The sequence below is a fragment of the Mustela erminea genome, chromosome 16 (genome assembly GCF_009829155.1).
Source record: "Mustela erminea isolate mMusErm1 chromosome 16, mMusErm1.Pri, whole genome shotgun sequence".
NCBI classification, from domain to species: Eukaryota; Metazoa; Chordata; class Mammalia; order Carnivora; family Mustelidae; genus Mustela; species Mustela erminea.
Genome location: NC_045629.1, coordinates 35,681,692 through 35,703,107, shown reverse-complemented (window position 1 = coordinate 35,703,107; position 21,416 = coordinate 35,681,692). Strand labels below are relative to the sequence as shown.

At 35.2% G+C, this 21,416-nt stretch overlaps 1 protein-coding gene across 5 annotated transcripts in view; it reads right to left on the bottom strand.

The window, feature by feature from the left end:
• Positions 1-19,484, bottom strand: part of LRRCC1 (leucine rich repeat and coiled-coil centrosomal protein 1) — a 37,722-nt gene extending 18,238 nt beyond the window's left edge. Inside the window, exons 1-9 of one of the 5 annotated variants that reach the window (XM_032316250.1) lie at positions 19,132-19,484; positions 16,601-16,806; positions 16,252-16,317; positions 13,031-13,198; positions 10,610-10,785; positions 10,313-10,519; positions 2,164-2,357; positions 1,766-1,913; positions 460-608 (exon numbers count right to left, since the gene is read on the bottom strand). In XM_032316250.1, the coding sequence (XP_032172141.1) occupies positions 460-608; positions 1,766-1,913; positions 2,164-2,357; positions 10,313-10,519; positions 10,610-10,785; positions 13,031-13,198; positions 16,252-16,317; positions 16,601-16,806; positions 19,132-19,484 (1,667 nt within the window). The remainder of the gene's footprint in view (positions 1-459; positions 609-1,765; positions 1,914-2,163; positions 2,358-10,312; positions 10,520-10,609; positions 10,786-13,030; positions 13,199-16,251; positions 16,318-16,600; positions 16,807-19,131) is intronic. The other 4 variants (XM_032316251.1, XM_032316253.1, XM_032316254.1 and 1 more) reach the window with 4 other exon arrangements.
• Positions 19,485-21,416: the final 1,932 nt, after the last annotated feature.

The window sequence follows — 21,416 nt, the reverse complement described above, 5'->3', positions numbered from 1 at the left end:
CTGTATTAGAGTATACAGAAAAAAACCAGATAAAATGAGCAATGGAATGGAGAAGATAGAAAAGCAGAGACACCGGGGTTATTTGGTATCAGAGCCCACTGTAGAAAACAATATGCAAGAGAGACCAAATATGACTCACGAAGCTGAAAGTTTCCCAATCCCTATTCTTTATAGAAAAAAAAAAATGCCAATCCCTGTTTTAGTCTTTTGCTCTTCTTCATTTATTATACTTATTTTCAATCTAACACTTCCCAGCTTGAAGGCACAAGTAAGTGTACCCTGAATCCTCCTTTTACATAACAAAAAGCATTAAATCTTTAAAATTAGTTCAAAACAAACTAAAACCACATACATTGTTTTTAATCTTACTATACCTACTGTATACTAAAGTATTCCAGTTCCAGGTTTAGTATTCTTTGCTCTAGGAGAGATCTTTCAGTTTACAGATTTTCCCCTTACCTATCTGTGGTGAGTACAGCCAGGCTATGAATATCTTTTTTTTCATTTGCATGTTTGTGTAGTTCAGCAATATAATCCATAAGTTTCTTTTCAGCTTGTTCAGCTTTCCATCTCTTCTCTCTCTCTTGCTCTAGTTGTTCAATAAGTGTCTGAAAGAAAACAATAGTGTTATATGAACCAGCAAAAGTTACTTAACCTCTCACTGCCTCAGTTTTCTCATTTATAATATAGGAATAATAGTTATCTAATTCAAAGGGCTGTGGTTAGAATTAAGTTAGTGGAAGTAAAGTATACAGAACAGGGCAGAACAGTGTGTGGTACATAATAGTCACTCAATAAATGCTAGCTGCTATTACTTTTGTCCTAATGATAATTATTATTTTCAAGCATTAAAGGCACTTTACTTGAGAACAGGCATGGAAGGTTTGAAATTGTTAAAAAAGCAATTATACTACTGGAAGAACAGTGCACATTATAATCGAAAGTGTAACTAGCACTTCATAAGTAAAACAAAAGCAAGTTAATATTAGAAAAATAAAAATCAGTGTGTACTAAAAATTCTTAACAACAGGAGAATTATTAAGGCAAATACTGAGGAATATTTAAATTCCTGAAGGACTGATTTTTTTTCTTGGTTTTGTTTCTCTTTTTAAAGTAAACTCTCTGCCAAACGTGGGGGCCTGAACTAACAATCCTGAGATCAAGGGTCTCATGCTCTTCCAACTGAGCCAGTCAGGTACCCTTCTTTAGGGCCTCTTAATCTGGGATCCATGCTTTCAAAACCAGACTTCAGCAGAGTCATGAAAACCTTGACATTAAACACATTTTTTGAATGTGCATAAACCTTCTCTGAGGAGACCCGTAAATCTCCTTAGCTATGGATCTGAGGGTCCGAGACTCCAAAGTTTGGAACCACTGTTTTAAGAAATAAGAACTTGAAAATTTTGATCTGTTTTTTGTCTCCACAAACCTATCACAAATGACTTCACTAAAATCTGACCTTAGATAAATGTCTAATTTCCATTCCTTTACAAATTACAAAAATACACAAAATCTAGAAGTCAGGAAGGGAAAAATGACCCAATCCATCTCCCCCGTAAAATTATATTCAATATTTTTTGCTCATAAAAACATGCATTATTTTACTGGGACTGATTTCATATTTAAAACTAAGACTATTCACATTCATTTTTTCTTAATCTCTCTCCTTTTTTAAGTAGAGAAATCAAGACCTGAGCTGAGATCAAGAGTCACACACTTAACTAATTGAGCCACCCAGATGCCCACTTAATCTCTCATATCATACCCGGTAAGTGGGATCTTCTGAGCTACTGTTGTCTACTTTAATGATTTCAGTCTTCTGTTCTTCTGCTTCTTCTAACATATTACAATTTGCTAAAGATGATCTTATATATAAATCTTTAAAGAAAGGTGGTTTCATTTTACGATTACAGCTGCAAAGAATAAAACATAGGTAATAACCCAAAGAAATGTACAGTATTTATACTAGTTTGCACAACTTAGGTAATGACAGTCTATCAGTGAAAGAGATCCTTTTGTATAAATTTATATATATATACCGAACCAATCAAATCTCTGACATTAGAAAAGTAATATCACTCTGAAAAAGCTTAAAGGAATAAGCCAAAAGTATTAACTTCTGTCTGTGTGCCTCATTTGAATTTCGAAGACAAAAACAATTACCTCATAAAAGGGTTGTTTTTACTGTGGTGCTTAATAGTCTGAATAGTTTTGGAATGATATGGGATTTTTGATCTTCGAGGAATTCTTCTATTACATTCTTTTCTGTTGCCATAGTCACTTTCAGAAGTCATATCTGTATCTCTTTTTGGTCTGAGATCTTTCTCAGGAACATTATCTACTAAAGAATCAGAAGTCTAGAATAAAAAAACCAACAAAAGTTTGTTAAAAGTTCAGTAGAGTATAGAAGATTTAAATGTGAAATTTCCAGGACATTATGACTTTTTACAAGATTAAAGGTTTGTAAACTAGGTACGTTCAGAATTAAAGGCAGGGAATTTAGCTTCTGGTGTGCACAAGGAAGCTCCTACGAGGTTGACTCTCAAGATAGCAATGATAAACTCTAGGAAAAATATAAACAAAACTAGAAACAGAAACTATTTGGAGGCTCTGGACAGCAAACAAAAGAAGACTTATTCTTTTTTTTTTTTTTAATCAGAGAGAGAGAGGGAGAGAGAGCGAGCATAGGCAGACAGAATGGCAGGCAGAGGCAGAGGGAGAAGCAGGCTCCCTGCCGAGCAAGGAGCTCGATGTGGGACTCGATCCCAGGATGCTGGGATCATGACCCAAGCCGAAGGCAGCTGCTTAACCACCTGAGCCACCCAGGCATCCCAAGAAGGCTTATTCTTGAGAGGAGCGGACAGTTGGAAAAAATGATCAGAACAGGATGTTCTGTTTTTACACTTTTCACTTGAGAGCTTACCACAATCAGCAGTACACAAGGAGTCTTAAAACTCGGGTTGAAAAACCAGACTTTTGGGCCTGAACAATCACTGGATAGTACAGACCGTAAGAAGCCCAGTACAGGATAAAAGAAGAAAAAAAAAGAATTGCTGCCCAAGAGACAAATTTATAGTTTAAGTGAAAGCAAGTTAAATGTTTGCTATGACAAAAGTGTCAACATTCTTCACAGAGCTAGCTATAATAGCGTCCAAAGTCTCCGCAGCATAACGTCCACCATGTCCAGGATATTCTCCTATTCTCCAAGGAAACACGATCAATGGAGATCTAACCTGAGAGGACTCAAATGTTCAAATAAGCAGAAAAGAACAATGGTGTATTACTTAACTATAACAAAGAATTATATTGCCATCTGTGATGGCAACATGGTGCCAACATGGATGGACCTAGGGTATTCTGCTAAGTGAAATTTAAGTCAGAGAAAAACAAACACTATGATTTCATGTGTAAGTGGAATCTAAAAAAAAACCAAATGAACAAACATACAAAAAATCCAAAAACAGACCCATGAATACAGAGAACAAACTGGTTGTTGCAAGAGGGGAAGTGATGAAGGGGTGGGCGAAATGAGTCAGAGATTAGAAGGTAGAGGTTTCCAGTTCTGGAGTGAATAAGTGAGAATAGGGAATACAGTCAATGGAATTGTAATAGCATTTTATGGTGACAGATGGTAGCTACATTGTGGTGAACATAATACACAGTTTGTCAAAACACTATGTTACATACCTGAAACTATGTAACACTGTTTATCAACTAAACTTCAATTAAAAATCATAAGAACTTTAAAATAAAGATTATAACCATATTCAATGATATAAAATATGCTTGTCTTTAATGAAAAGAAAAATTCAGTAGAGAAAAAGAAATTATAAAAAATTGAAATTGTACAACTGAAAAATACAACACCCGAAGTAAAAATTGGCTGGTCTTAAGAAGAGAATGGGTGATGAAAGAGTAAGTGTACTTGAAGATCAGTTTATTGAAGTTATTTAATTATTAAAATTATTTAAAATGAACACAGTGGGAAAAAAGTTGGTAAGAAGTACAGAGTCTCAGGGAACCATAGAAGAGTATCTAAAGGTCTAAGCAGAATCTGAGAAAAGGGAATATGGGACAGAAAAATATTTGAAATGATGTCAAAAATTTCCTAAATTAGGTAAAGACCAATTAACAGACTTAAAATACTCAGAGAAACCTTAAGTAGGATAAATATGAAGAAAAAGTATCCTTAAGCACAATGTCGCCAAATTGCTGAAAATCAAAAGTAAAGGTAAATTCCTGAAAGCATCCAAAGAAAAATGAGACATTATATACAGGAAATCAAGGATTCTAATTAATGCTGACTTTGCGTTCAAAACTATGGAGGCCAGGAGACAGGGAAAAAAAAAGAGAGAAAAAAAAAAGCTGTCAATATAGAATCCTATATTCAGCAAAAAGTGTCCTTCAAAAAAGCAAAATGAAGAGAATTTGTTGTTCTCAGATGGCCACTATAGGATTTGCTACAGTAAGTACAGGCTGAAAGTCCTGGCTGAAGGAAAATAATAACACAAGGAAATTAAATCTCCAGAAAGAAAGTATCATATATGATTTATTTTTATTTTTTAAAAAAGATTTTACTTATTTATTTGACAGAGAGAGAGAGCACAAGCAGGGGGAGCAGCAGGCAGAGGGGGAGGGAAAAGCAGGCTCCCTACTTTGCAGGGAGATGGACGTGGGACTCAATCCTAGGACCCTGTGATTGTAACCTGAGCCAAAGGCAGATGCTTACTGACTGAGCCACCTAGGAGCCCTTTGTATATGATTTATATACATGTAAATACAAATAATTTTTAAATATTTTTTACTCTTAATTCCTTTAAAGCAAAAATTAAAACACTGTCTCTGGAGTTTATAATGCCAAATGAGATACATTTGGCAACTATAACGAAGTGTAATAGATATAAGAATTCTACATTTTATATGAATATAGTATTGAAAAATCTATTTTTAGAGCTATCACACACAGAAATAAAAAGTATGACTAAAGAACCAAATACAAATTAAGACTGGATTATAACAAATATACAAGATAGAAAAAGTAGAAAAATGAATAAAAAAGTGAACAGAAAGCAAACAATGAAATGGTATATCTAAGTCCAACTTCATCAACAATTATAGTAAACGTCAATGGACTATGGACTCTTCAAAAGGAGTGATGGCCAGGCTGAATTAAAAACAGGACACACCAATATATAAAACTTACTTCAATATATAGATAAAGAAAGTAAAAAGAAAATGGATGCCACAATGGGCTACCACTTCATACCCAGTAGGATGACTACAACAAAACCACAGATAATAACAAGTTGGTGAGGATGTAGAGAAACTGGAACCCTCATACAATGATAGAAGGAATGTAAAATGGTGCAGTTGCTTTGGAAATAGTCTCGTCATTCCTCAAAAGGTTAAACACAGTTACTATCTAACCTAGCAATTCCACTACTATATATAGCAGAGAGAAATGAAAACCTATGTTCACACAAAAGCATATACCTGAATATTCACAGTAGTGTTATTCATAATAGTCAAAAAGTGGAAATTACTCAAATTAACATATCAAATGAAGAATGGATAAAATGTGGTATATCCATACAATAAATTAACTTACATTTTAAAAAAAATGAAGTACTGATATATGCTATAAAGTGGACAAAACTTGAAAACATCATGCTAAATGAAAGAATATAATCACAAAGGGTCACATATAGTTGATTCCATTTATATGCAATTTCCAGAACAGGCAAATCCATATAAAAATAAAATCCACTAGTAGCTGCCTAGGGCTGGAAGAAAATGGTAGTGACTGGTAATAGATACAAACCACTGAATTTCATGGTAAGCGAATTATAACTCAATAATGCTGTTATTTAAAAAGAAAACAAAAACCCGACTGATGGAAAAAATTCATCACATAAGTTATAAGCATAAGAAGGCTGAAATGGTTATATAATATCAGATAAAACAGACTTCAAGACAAAGAATACTCCCAAGACAAAGAGGAATACTTCATTAGGAAGACAGCACAGCCATAAACATGTATGTGCTTAATAACAGAGGTTCAAAATATAATAAGTGAATGTTAAGAAAATTAAAGGGAGAAACACTTTTAGATGGAGATTTTAACATCTTCCATACAAATGATAAAATCAGACAAGTAAATTTTTAAAAAATCAGTAACAGTAACTGATAGAACTAGATAAAAATATCAGTAATGACATGAGCTATCTGAAAAAACTACCAGCCATCCTGACTTAACAAGTGTACAATAAACATTCTGTCCAAGTGTACAAAGAACAATCACCAAGACAGACCACATGCTGGGCTATAAAGTAAGTCTCAGTAAATTTCAAAATGTTCTCTGACAAAATGAAAATAAATTGGAAGTTACTAACAGAACATATCTAGAAACCACAATACTTGAGATTTAAATGAGACAGTTCTAAATTTTATTTCTTTGAGAGACAGAGCAAGAGAGGGAGCAAGGAAACATAAGCAGGAGGTAGGGGGGAAAGGGGAAGGGCAGAGGGAGAGGGAGAAGCAGGTGATACAGGACTCGATCCCAGGACCCTGGGAGCATGACCTGAGCCAAAGGTAGACGGTTAACCAACTGAGCCACCCAGGTACCCCACCCTTGGCTAAACTGACCAAGACAAAATAATTAATTAATTAGTTAGTTAATTAAAAAATTGTAAAATAAAGGAGAGGACACAAATCATTATCTGTAATAAAGGAAAAGCTATCATTACATATCCTATAGATGTTAAAAAGACAGTAAGAGAATATTTGTAATAATTTTATGCTGACAAATTAGACAAAATGGACAAATTATAAAACACAACTTATCTAAAGTAACACATGATGAGATAGAAAATGAGTTGCCTTATAATTATTAAAGAGAGTGAATTCATTATCACAAACCTTCTAGGCCCAGATAATTTTACTGGTGAACTTTATCAAACATTTAAGAAAGATTAATTCCAATCTTATAAAAATTTTTTAGAAAATTTTAGAGAAGTGGGGCAGTTTTCAACTCATTTAGGTACGCAACATTATTCTAGTATCGATACCAAAGATGCCACTATAAAAGTAAAAACAAATATCCCTCATGAGGAAATTGTGAACCTTTATAAAATATTAGCAAACTGAATCCAATTATATAGGAGATAATTTATCATGATTAAATGAGGTTTATCCCCAAAATGTAATGTTTGTTTAACATCTGGAAACTAATCAATGTAATTCATACTATCATGTGAGTCAAAAATTAAAAAAATATATGATCATCTCAACAGATGCAGAAAAAGCATTTAGCAAAAAAAAATTCAACATCAGAACACAGATAATTGGGAAGAGAAGTAATCTCCTTAACTTGATAAAGGACATCTATGAAAAACACAAGACTCACATCATACTTAATTGGGAAATATAGAAGGCTCTCTGAGGATCAGGAATAAGATCCTCGTGCCCACCGTCACCATTCATCTTCAGTATTGCGCTGCAAACCCTAGCTATCGCAACAAAGCATAAAGGGCCAGCATAAAGGTCAGAGAAGAAGGAAAACTGTTTCCATATGACTGTTTATGTAGGAAATCACCAGGAAAATATAAAAAAAGTACTAAAACTATTAAATAAATTTAGCAAGGTCACAGGATCCAAGATATAGATACAGATATATATCAATAAATAAATAAACAGTATTTCACAAACAAGCAGCAATCATGGAACATGAAACCACAGAAATGGTTCAATTTACAATGTTATAAAAGAAAATAATTATGAATAAATTTAATAAAAGGTATGTAAAACTTATATACTGAAACTACTACTGAGAGTGATAAAAAAGATCTAAAGAAATCAACATGGAATGATTTCAAAGTTATACTGAATTAAAGAGGCCTTACACAAAGGAGTATTGTACAACTGCTTTTATATTAGGTTCTGGAAGAAGCATTCAATAATCTATGGTGAAAAAGGGAGGAAAGTGATTGCCTTGGGGGGGGGGGAGACTGACTGGGAATGGGTGATGTTGATGATGGTCATGTTTAGCTTCATAGAAGTTGGTAACAGGTATATACTTGTATATTGTCAATTCAGGGAAAACATGTATCTGTATTTTTTTTTAAGATTCTATTTATTTATTTGACAGAGAGAGAGAAAGGGGGAGGGAGAACAAAGCAGGGGGAACAGCAGGCAGAGGGAGAGGGAGAAGCAGGCTCCCCAAGCAGGGAGCCTGATGTTGGGCTTGATCCCAGGACCCTGGGATCAGGACCTGAGTGGAAGGCAGATGATTAATGACAGAGCCACCCAGGCACTCCCATGTACCTGTATTTTACATCAAAAGATATGGTTAAAAAAATACTGAACTTTACAGTTAATAATATACATGCTTAAGTATTTTGAGGGAAATATACCAGTGCACATAATTTGCTTTGAAATGTGTCATAAGATAGTTTGAACAACGAATAAATGGATAGATATATCATGATATAAGCAAAGTAAACTGCTGACAGTGGAATCTAGTTTCTGGGTATACTGGTATCCATGAAATTCTTACAAATTTGTGCTAAGTTTGAAAATTTTGTAGTAAAATGATAGGGAAAAACTAAAAGACATAAGTCTTCACAGAGAACCTCAAAATCAGTGAAATAATTTTAAGTCTCATAGTTAAGAAAAAACATCATGGTAATATAGCACATTTTCAGTAATTTTATGACCTGACTTATAAATTACTACTTTTGAAATTACACTGAGTATATACATCAATGGAAATTAAAACTGTTTGTTTACCTTTCACACAAGTTAGCCTTCACCTAATTTTTTTAATATGCAGAGCAATGAATCATGTTTTTTCCCCAGATAGCTAGACTCCTATTTTTGGTTACAAAGTAGGAAGAATTATCACTATAACCGAGTATGAAGCATATTGGTGGAAAGAATACCGGGCTGGATATCAGAGATTTGGATCTGAAGCTTCAACTCTTACTACTAAAGGACACTTACATAGACTCTGAATTTCTTTTCTATAAAGTAAGAATGATATATTGATCCCTAGCTATTTGATTGGGTTGTGGTAAGAATGAAATGAGGATGGCATTAAAGAAGTTGCAAAAGCTCACTTCAAATTCGGGTTATTAAAATTAAATCTAAGTTCTGACACTGGCAGAAGAGTCAGCCTTTAGAAAAGAGGAACGATGAAATCTGAGGAAACAGTAAGTCTAAGAACTAAGAGCTCAGTGACACGTTATCAAGGATGTCAAAGAATATATAAGCTGGCATTCTTATCCCAGGTCTATTCCTACCTACCTCTGCGCCTCACGTGGTGTCTAGGGTTTTCTAGCACACACAAATCCTTACAGCCCTATTCATTTGCTGCCCTAAGGCAGACTTTTTGTTTATCTAGCATTGTTATGTTAGTGTTATAACTATGATAATAGTTCAGAATTATTAAAAACCTTTTGAACCATAATTCTACTATTAGCATTTTCTACTCCACACCCCCCTCATTTGGAGAAAAAAATTTTGAATATTAAAATTTAATTACAATAACTAGGTTAAACTGACATTTGACTAATAGCTTCTTTGGCCTGTACCACAATATGTCTATCCTTTATCCAGATAGGGGCTAAATAATAATCCACTGCATTCTGAGAAGTGTGGTGCTTAAGAAAACAACTGCTATTGTAGATCACATTCAAGAATGCTACAGCACAGACTGGGAGACCCAAACAGCAATAAAATCTAGGCATTGTCCATTCTCACAATTCCAAGATTCTAAAAGCCAGTGTACTAGTAGCAGGGGTAAAGAATATCTCAGGAAAGTAGAGATTAATTTGGTGAGGGTCTGCTGTAAACAGAAACTGAAGCAGGAACTATGTAAGTTAACCTGTCATTCAGCTCTAAATTCTAGAAGTAGTTTTGACCTTTAAACAACTGGAGATAGTAGAGGCCCAAAGTAATTCACATATCCTCTATGTTTATAAACATTGAGTCAGAAGAGTTCTGAGTTTGCTCAAGGTCAAAAGGTTGGTTGGACAGAAAAAAATGTGATGTACAGCAGAATAAAGGAATTAATAATAAACACTTGAAGGACAATAAGGAAAAGTTAAAAAAGTATGTCATCATTTTCTACTACTATTATGAAACAGAATCTTATTTCTGTAAAGGAAAAAAAAACATACATACACAATAGAATGTTAAGTATAAATCGTTTTGGGTTGGTTAGCTTATATGTTATTTTTATTTTAAATTTTTCTTAACTACTTTTTTTTTTTCCCCAACACACACTGCTTAGAAATATAGGAAAAATAGTTACTTCGGTGAGAAGCTGTAAAATTTGATCATCTAATTTCTGAAGTTTCATGTCGTTATGAAAATTGTTTTCATTGTTAACTTTCTCCGGCTCAGAAGATGGACATATAGATATAAATGATGTCAAACCAGTATCTGTTGGTGATGCAAACTGATCCAAGGGAACTATCTCATCAATGGGTGGTGTTACCACTGGCATACTACCAATTATCTATGATACAGAAACAAACCAAAATCTTTTAAATTTACATGAATTAAAATTTGAAGGTATCTTTTCTATTAGAAAAAAACAATACCATACCTCATCTTCACTTATATTTAGAGGAGAATCAGAAGAAACTAAGTTATCCAAAAGACCTTCTAAGCACTGTAGGCGTGATGAGTTTATTTCTGACGAATTTATTGGCTCACCAAATATGTTCTTGCAGTCTAGGATTCTAAGCTGTGGCAACGTCTGGAGCATAATTGCTCTGTACCCTTGGAAACAAATCATTCAAAATGAAAAGGCACGCATTAAAAAGTTAATTATTTCTCAAATACAATAAATTTATCACCTACCAGCTATATCACCTGAATGATAAAATTAGTTCTGGAATACAACTAATATACTTGTAAGAAAAGCTACTTAGTCCTTCTCTAGTATGTAATCATTTTAACTATAAAACAAACAAAACACTCTCCACCACCCCTCCCACATAATCCTCCTGGTGATGATCAGAAAGTTAAAAATCATTATTGCTGGATTTATCTTTTGTAAAATTGCTTTAAAGTTATAAATGCATGATACTGGTAAATTTATTCTGAACAGAAAGCCAAACATGTCTTTTATTTGTAATATGAGTAATATAAATATAAATCAGGATAATGTGGGTAACCACCAGAAATTCAGAATTTTGCTAATGAGGCCTTAAATATTATTTTATTTTAGTATTATAAGTATTATTTTATTTTACAATTAAATGTCCCCATCGTTCTCCCTGAAATTAGATATAATTAAGATTAAGATAGGTAATCTATAAGCTATTCAAGAATATTTTCTATGTACAATGAAATATGAGAAATCTGACAAATTTACATTTGGTGTTTAGGCTAAAAGAAACACTTCAACTTTGCTGAAATATAATGTTAAAACCAAGTATTTCTAAAAAGGCCAATGAAGTGGTTGGAAGAACTCCAAAAGAAAGATAGAATCTGGCAAATCAATATTAGAAATTTTGAGGGGAAAAAAGTTATTTTAGTAATAGTAAGTATCCTTTCAATTCTAGGGGGAGGGCAACCGTATTGAAATACCTCGTCAAAAAAAGTGAAAAACAAAGGTTCAAACTGTAGGTACTAGAGATTCTTAGACAAATTGTTAGGGGAAAAAATCCAACTTGGGTGAGTACAGAAAACAAAAATAAAGTTGTTTAAGAAATAAGGCTCCTCCCCCACCCCAAAAAACAGGGTTTCCCCAGAAAACTGAGGTCTGTCCTGATACTTAGGTAGACTCTCTATTATACGGCCTTAGGAAAATAGTTCATCCCAAATCTATTATGTTCTTCTGTGAAATAAAATTATCAAAATGGGTTTCTATTCTGGGAAAAGCCTTCATACAGTTGCATATTAATGACAGTTTGGAGCCAACTCTGTAGCCAACTTCCATTCAAGCTGATCTTTAGAGTATATATTTGTATTTTACATTTGTATCTTATTGCTTGGTTAAGCCATTTGAAGTAAGTGATAATAAGAAATAGTAGTCTGGTCTGCTTTGTATTTACCAACTTCAGTGATTCTGAATTAGATCAAATGGCTTTTTTGGCAGAATCTTCTATATATCATATTATTAAATTAACATATTCACAAACAAAATCAAAAAGGTACACAGGAAAAAATTTTCTTAATATTTCCTGATTCCCAGCTACCTTTTCCACCCTTTCTGCATTTCCTGATTCCTACCTACTTAATACTGGAGGTAGCCATTATTAACAATTTTTGGTATAGCCTTCTAGATATTTCATATATATATAATCAGCAAATAAACACACATATGTTACCCTTTGCATACAAATGATAACCAATTACATGGAATGCTTTCAAATGAGCTTGCTTTTTTCTATCAACAGTGTATCTTGGAGATAACTGCCTATCAATAGCTAAAGAGTCCACATTCTCTTTTTTTAGTATAATACTATGGCTGCATAGTATTATACTGTTTAAGAATAGATCATAACAATCTAATTTTGAGGCATTCACTTGTGGAGCATAACAAATAGCATGAAGGACAAGGGGAGTTAGAGAGGAGAAGGGAGTTGGGGGAAATTGGAAGGGGAGGTGAACCATGAGAGACTATGGACCCTGAAAAACAATCTGAGGGTTTTGAAGGGGCGGGGGGTGGGAGGTTGGGGTACCAGGTGGTGGGTATTATAGAGGGCACGGATTGCATGGAGCACTGGGTGTGGTACAAAAATAATGAATACTGTTATGCTGAAAATAAATAAAAAATAAATAAATAAATATAAAACTGTCTAAAGAGAATTATTTATCAGATAAACATTCTTTTAACTGAATTTGTCTTGATAAAATTACTTATTTGCAATTATGTTTTTCCAAATATATTATAAAAAGTTGCAAAGCTTAAAACAAATTAAAGGGTCACAAATACCAGTTATAGGAAACAAAGGAGCTCTGAATATTAACTGTTACAAAAAGTATTTCTGTTACAAAAAGTATTAATTGCTCATACCTGGTACATGACAGACAGGGTTATCGTCTCCATTTTTTTCCAAAATAAGATTAGTCAAGAAGTTCAATCCTACCACACACTGAAGTAAGTGATGGATACTATCTATACAATTGCTATGTAGGTCAATATATCTAAGTTTATGTTTAATTCCATGAAGGGGAATCAAACCTGCAGTAAGGGGAAAAAAAAAACTCTTCTGAAGCCACCAAAGTCATTTTCCAACAGCTAATTAAAAATAATTCTATACAGAGTAGATTTTGAGGCAAAGAAGCATTAATAAGAAGTCTGCCAATAGCTATACCTAATAAACAGTATGAGTAAAGACATTTGTTATTTTGAAGAAACAGGTTTAGCATCTCTTGAAGCCCTAGCCCAGAGGTTCCTGGTCCCTGGTTCTCTTCAAACAGAATGTATGGACCTCCCAAGGTCAACACATGTACTTCTCTGAGAAGTACATGTGCTCCTCTACACATGTACTTCTCTGAGAAGTACATGTGCTCCTCTACACTATTTTCACCCTAGTCCAAGTCTCCATTATCTCTCACCTAGACCACTGAAATAGCTTCCTAACTGGTCACCTGACTTCCACTCTGATTCTCCTAAAATCCATTCTTCACTCACTCAGCAACCAAAGTGATCCTTTAAAAACATTATGTCACTAGTTTAAAGCCCTCTTATGGCTTCCTATTGCACCTAGAATAATATGCAAACATTTTTACCCAGAGTATGAAGCTGTGATCTGGCCTTTGCCTACCTTCTCATCTCTTTTATTAGCACACTAATCCCTCATTTGCTATGCTCTAGCCATATTACCCATCTTTCTCTTCCTTTATCATGACAAGGTTAAAGATGCCTTAGTGTCTTTGCATGCACTTATCATATATACTGCCTTTATTTATTGAACACATAAATTATTATCATTCTAAGAATTATCTATTAAAACTTACATGGTTGCCTATTATATTTTCTTCATATTTATTATAATCCGATATGAAGTCACTAAATGAACCCTTTCAGGTGTACAGCTCAATGTACATAAGCAAGCATATACAGTTGTATAACTACTACTATAACTGAGATGCAGAACATTCCATCACTCTAGGCAATGTGTCCCATCTTCAACCCCTGGAAACTAGTGATCTGATTACTGCTCCTATAACCTGTCTTGGTCAGAATGTCATATAAATGAAACCATATAGTGCATCCTTCTGTGTCTCACTCCCTGCAGTTAGCCTAATTCTTTTTAGATCTATTCACGTTACTGCCAAGCAGTAGTCAATCAGGCGGATGAATCATAATTTGTCTACTAGGTGACAGACATATGGATGGTTTACAGTTTCAGAAAATTATAAAGAATCATATAAACAGGGGCGCCTCCATGGCTCAGTGGGTTAAAGCCTCTGCTTTCGGCTCGGGTCATGATCCCAGGGTCATTGGATCGAGCCCCTCATTGGGCTCTCTGCTCGGCAGGGAGCCTGCTTCCCTTCCTCTCTCTGCCTGCCTCTCTGCCTACTTGTGATCTCTGTCTGTCAAACAAATTAAAAAAAAAAACATTAAAAAAAAGAATCATATAAACAATATTATATAAAAAGCTATATAATGATATAAACTTTCATGTACAGGTTTTTGAACAGACATGTTTTCATTTCTCTTAAATACCTAGGAGAGGACTGTATGATCATATGGTAAGTGTATGTTTAACATTGTAAGAAACCTTCAAACTCTTTTCCAAAATAGTTGTTCCATTTTCAGTTCTCCTCACAATGTGTGCAAATTCTAGTTGCTCTATAATCTCATCAGTATTTTGTATTATAAATTATAATACAAATATTCTAGTAGGTATGAAGTAGTAATTTGTATTGCCTTAATCACTAAAGATGCTAAACATTTTTTTTTTTCACATGCTTACTAATTTGCCATTTAGATTTCCTCCTGGGAAATGGTTAGCTCAAATCTTTTGCTTATTTTTGAGGGGCTGACATTATCTTATTTTTTGCTTTTCTTCCCCACTACAGGGTATGTCCTATGACAAGAACCTTATCTATCTGTTGTTTTTTTTTTTTATCACTACAGAACATTATTAGATATAGTTATCTTCAATAAATATTTGTTGAGTAAATGAATGAGCAAGCTTATCCAAGACTCACATTCTTCAGATAAGGCAGCTGCATCCAAACAGTAATATTCTTTGCTCAACATCACACAGCAGTGACAGAGCTAGGGTTAATACTCAACTCCACTACTTTCACATCTTTGGGGGCAAAAGTTTTAAAAAATTAATATACTTTTGCTATTCCGGCTTAACAACAGGGAGTAGACTGCTTTAATTTTTTGTATATGAAATACCTGGAATAGGCTAGTATTTTTCTAGTATGGGAGAAAAATAAACACATGAATAAGACTGTTTCAAATATTGCCAGGATTATGATGATAATTAGAAGAATTCTGCCAGTTCTAAGAGATAATTCTTAGAATAATCATTAAACTTTGTTCATTTTTATCAGTATATCACTTTAATCAATTAAAAAATAGGTAAAATTGTTTAACCTTCTTAGACCTGCTTAAAAGTCAAAAAGAAAATTATTTGATCTTCAATTTACAATATAGCCTTTGGAATGTAGTATGGTCCAATATGCTATATGATCCCGTATGGTAGCACTAGTCACATGTGGCTTTGTATGTTTAAACTAAAATTACAAATTCAGTTCCGCACTGCACAAGCCACATTTCAAGCACTCAAGGACACATTTGGCTATTTGTCGCCATGTCGGAAAGAATATTTAATATTTTCGTAACTGTAAAAAGTTCTACTGGAACTATTCTTTATAGTTCTTTAATAATATTCTTTAATAATAAATATATATAATAATATAAATTATTAAAATAAATAATAAATATATATAATAATTTATATAATTCTTTATATGATAGCATATTGATCAATTATTTAAGATTAAAACCTTATTCTCCTGAAGTAAGGCCCTCCTATCCAAGTTTTTTTCTGTTACTGATCACCTAGTTTCACCTAGTTTGTATTCCTATTTTTTATTTAGCCATAGCTTTGGGACCAACAAAAAAAGACTTAAGACTGAAGCACATTCTCTAGATGGCATTTTTGGTCAAAAACAGGATTATTCAGTTTTCAGCATGCTGAGCTTAGCCTAACTTCTCACATGTGGCAAACATTCAGCATTATAGAAAACACAAGATTATCTACTTACCACTAAGATCATTTATTTGGTTATAAGATAAATTCAGTCTAGTCAGATTAGTTAGTGCTTCAAGTCCTAAAATAAAATAAGATAAAATAATGCTATATAGATTACAATACTATTTCAGACAGTTTTGAAGCAAATCTATAGTCTGGTAACAGTGAAATCAATTTTATTGGTATTTTGCAAAATACTTAAAAAATTGTTTACTTTTCTGGAAGAAAACTTTTATGTAGTAAATTTTAAGGTCAGTTTTCAAAAGTTTATGATAGTATTTATTCCATTCTTTTGAGAAGAAGCAAAGTGGACTTAAATCATCTTCCTTATGCAAAATATTACATGAAAATCACTTACAAACCTTCTATTCTTGTGATCAAATTGCAGGACAAATTTAAAGTGCACAGTTTTGTCAGTGTGTTTAGCCCTTCAATTCGATCTATTTGATTAGATGACAGATCTAAGTGTTGTAAATTCCAAACATGATCAATGGCTTCGATTTTTGAGATGTTATTACAATGAAGATTGATGGCATGAAGGGATGAATCTAAAGATAATTCTGATATGCTACAAGAGAAAATATATATTATCAAAAGCAAGTAAAAAACAGATTTGAAAATTATGACCAAATGTAATTAAGATCAACCAAATAGCATGTAGATGATATGCATGTGCTCTACTCATCTTATAATAAAATCCTTCCTACTTGCGGTAGCCTTTTAACATCTTGTAAGGTACAGTGCTTCTTACCACTAATCGGTATTCTGGACCATACAGATAGAGAAGAAACCCACTCAAGAGAGGCAAGTGACCCTGGGCATTTCTACCTTCTATAAGCAACCAAGTCATGAGCATATAATGAAAGCTATAATTGTAATGACGCTGGAATCATAATACCTCAGTTCAAATCTTCATTCTACTACTTTTTCTTTTTTGCTAAATTACTTGAACAAATGAGTTAACCTCTCTAAACCTCTGTTCCCTCATTTAATTTAATTTAATTTCCACAACAATTCTAAGCAATAGGTATCATAAGGATACTGAAGTTTGCAGAAATTAAATAACTTGTCCAAGTTCTTATAGTTATTACCTGAGGCAGTGTAAGTCCAGATCTGGCACTGTACTTTGTAATCTTACTTTCTTTACTGTCTGCAACAGCTATTAACTCAGAATGTAGTCGAATTTCAAAAGAAACCACTAGTTATTACTCTTTTTAGTGAAAAAAAAAGTCCATCCTTCCTTCTATACATTTGGAATGCACCTCCCCTAAATAGAACTCGTCTCTTCATTCTCTCAAGTACAGCTATTTATAACCAGAACCTCTCCTAAGGATGGTAATTTCAGGAATAAAAACTACAGTGCATATAGTTGAGTAGTGCTGGGCAGAGGGACAGTGGGGAATGGGGCCACACAACGTTCTGTAGCAGCTACTGCGGAGGAAACTACTCTGGCAGCAGAGAAGTGAGAAGTTTAGTGGTCAGGGAGTAAAAGGAAAATGAGGAATTCTGGTGTGCTTCCAAATTAGAATCAAGAATCTCAATTCAAAATCAAAAATCAAAACCACTTTAGGTATGTCATAAGGTCATTCAGCTCCTCCCTTAAACTTCAGAATGAAGCACATAATGTGTGTCAGAAAAAGATAAAGCATTTGTAAATTTGAAACTACCAATCTCTAAATGTCACTGCTGAAGTGTTTTCCAATTCCCTAGCTCCTGTCATTTACTGAGCTATCATTGTGCTTGCTATTAACACATGCTCTTAATGACAGTCATTTATTTTCTCACACATTTCAGTTTCTGGAAATTAGTGCTGTGCAGATAATCTGCTACAGTGGAAAAAGCATAAAGTGAAATTAGATAGAAATAGGTTTGAATTTGCACTTGGTGGCTTACCAACCGGAAGAAGTTGGGAACACTATTTACATCCTCTGAATCTCAGATCGGTCACTTGTAAAATTACTACCTTGTAGAATTATTGTGAGGAGTAGTGATAACATATATGGTATGTACACACAGATGGCGCTCAGTAAATGGCACCTATTAAACATAAATGTAAATATTCCTTTAAAAGCCATCTCCCTGGGGTCTTCTGGCAAATTTGAGATCACCATCCAGAAAAGGATGGTTTAATTTTCAGCAGCAAGGCTCCGCATAAAGCAGGGCATGCCACGAAGGAACAGCAAGTGCTGTTCGCGCACAGCAAGGAACTGCCTGTAGATCACTATGGCTAATCAGAGAAATGGAGAAATGGTAAGAGGTTAATGCCGAAAAGGTAGACAGGGGTCAGTTAGTAAAGAATCAAGACCCTAGTAAGACATGCATAAATTTGGGCTGCATGTAAGAAGGAAATGATTGGCTAAATAGGATGTTTAGTACTCCCAAAAAGTTTATGTATATATGGATCATAGTGCTTTGCAAAGGAGAAATTAGAAGGGAGGCAAAGAGAATCGAGGAAAACCTAATTAAGAGCAGTAAACCTTCCCTCCACGGTTGCCAAATTTAACCAAAGCGCCACTTTTTGTCAAGATAAGAGAAAGAGGAGCAGACACAAGACGGAACCCGAGACGACCAACCACGACAGCGCAGGCAAAGGAAGAATAATCCGTCAAGAAAGGAGAACCAGTGAAGAGGGAGGCGGGCCAAAGACTGGTGGAGAATGAGATCGTAGGGCAGTGTCCAGGCTACTCAGAAGGCCAAGGAGGAAAGGAATGAGGACTCGTTGGACCTGGCACTTCAGAAGAGCAGTTACGGCGCAGTAAGGCCGCGGGGAGCCAGACAGCGTCTGTGTGCCATCCGGGTGGAGCTGTGGCGCCCCGGCTCCGGGGCGGCTTGCTATCTACGGCGGCCGCCTGCGGACCGCGCGGGCCGCTCCCGGCTGCGGAGCACCCTTTACCTCCGCAGGCCTTTGTCCATGAAGCACAAATCCCCGCAGATGCTGTCGCCGTCTTCATTTTCGACTTCCGCCTCCACCGGCGCCTCCATGGCACCGGTGACGGGGACCGTGGTCTTAACCGGCGCCCAGAGCTGGGTGGGAGAGCCCGGAACACGCCTTCTCGGTGAGCGGAAGTCCAGGCCGAGGGGGCGGGGGCGAAGGCCCCCCGCCCCCCTCCAACTGACAGCCGGGCACTTTGCCGCCTTGACAAGTGCCGTAAAGCGGGAAGCCCGGTTTTCTTCCCCAAGGGCTTCTCTCCCTTTTACGGTATCCACGGCGCGACTCTTGGGACTTTCCGTAAAGGGAAACATCATCCCGTGTGTGTGTGTGGTTGTTGGGTGAAGAGTGGGTTTTTCTTGAGACGCTCTCCTGTATGATTTTTGCGTCGTAGGCGACTGACTTCTTGAAGGCGAGTTAGCAGCAGTTTGTCTTTACAGAACTGTAGTCATACATACCCTTAAGTTATTCCTCCATCGGCCATTGCACCTACTGTTGATTTAGTAAGCATTTATGGGATGCCTTACAAATGCCAGGCACTTCCCCGTGACAGGAGGAATAAGTTGAAGCCCATTCTCGTTCTCTGGAAGCATTCACAGTTCAATGGAGGAAACAAAGAATTGCCGTGCAACGGGGTGAGCGCTAGAAATAGCACAGGAGCATTTAAACCCACTGTATAGTGATGTGCGTAGCGGGACAGTTTTCTAAAAAGTTTTTTGGTGACTGAGCAGATCCTTGCTAGGTCAAGGGGAATTCTGGAAGTGAATGGCATTCCAGGTAGGAAAACAATAGTGGTAGAAGGTGGAAAAAAACAAAAACAAAACTGGTTAGATTGCTCTCTAACTCATGGGAATATTTTTTAAAAATATCAGGGGCGCCTGATTGGCTCAGTGGGTACAGCATCTGACTCTTGATCTTAGGGTTGTGAGTTCAAGCCCCACCTTGGGCAAAGAGCCGACTTTAAAAAAATTAAAAAATGGAAAAAAAAAAAAAGCTGTGTCAACTCTGAACCTGTTACTATCTGGAACTCAAATCTTTGGTGGCATCTGTTAGCAGTCAAATAAAAGCCTAACTTTCTACTCTAATATTGAAGATGTTTCCAGACTTTAAATGCCATTAGTCTCCTATTATTTAGCTATACCTTTCACATAAAATTTGTAACCACAACTCCCTGTTTCCTATAACCATGTGCTTTGCCATATGTCTGCAGCCCCTTTCAATAAGAAGTGGAAGTAGAATCTTCTCAGTGGCTTCTTGATTCCTGGCTTGCTTGTGACTTTTTCTTTTTGGCCAATAGAATTCATTTAGTTCTAGTGGTGGACCTCAAGACACCTTGCATGCTTCTGCTCCCTCTCTTGGAAAACTGGCTGACCTGCCATCTGAACAAGCCCAGGCTAGCCAACTGGAGGAGAGCTACTACACAGAGCAAAAACAAGTCACTCCAGCAAGGGATGCACAGATACATACATGAGCTCAGAAGCGCTTAGTTGAACCAACCCCAAAGTGCAAAATAACAGAAATGTGAGCTAAATAAAGTGTTTTGTGTTAAGCCAGTAAATTCTGGAGAAAATGTGTTATGTAGGATAACATGATTGATAATAGTATGACTAATAATCCATGACTGAATATCTATTAAACTAAATTTTCAAAGAGGATAAGGATTATACTGTAACCTAAAACAAATAACTGATATAAGAAACAAATTATGTTGCAATGTTATTAAATGTATTGGGTCTTTCCTCCAAAGTCATGGGCATTATAATTAATTAATAAAAATATTGATTATTGTTAGTGAAGTTCAAAAATTGTAGATTGTATCTGAATTGCCTTAGCACTTAAGTATTGACTTTTTATTTATTTTTAAAGATTTTATTTATCTATTTGAGAGAGAGTTAGTGCAAGCAGGGGGAGTGGGAGAGGAAGAAGCTGACTCCCTGCTCAGCAGGGCCTTGATCCTAGGACCCTGGCTGTGACCTGAGCCAATGGTAGATGTTTAACCAACTGAGCCACCCAGGTGCCCCAAGCATTGAATTTTTAAAATGATAGTTAGATGAACTAATATTACTATTGTTTGTCTGGTTTGTTTTGTTTTGTCTTGTTTTTTAGCACAAATGCTTAGAAACTGGTTTTGCTTCAAAATTCCTTTCTTGAAAACAAAATTTGTTAAATAAGTTTCTATAGGACACTTTAGTTCTCAAATTCAAAGAGCCTATCATTAATATTCTAAATAATATGTAAACAACACTTCT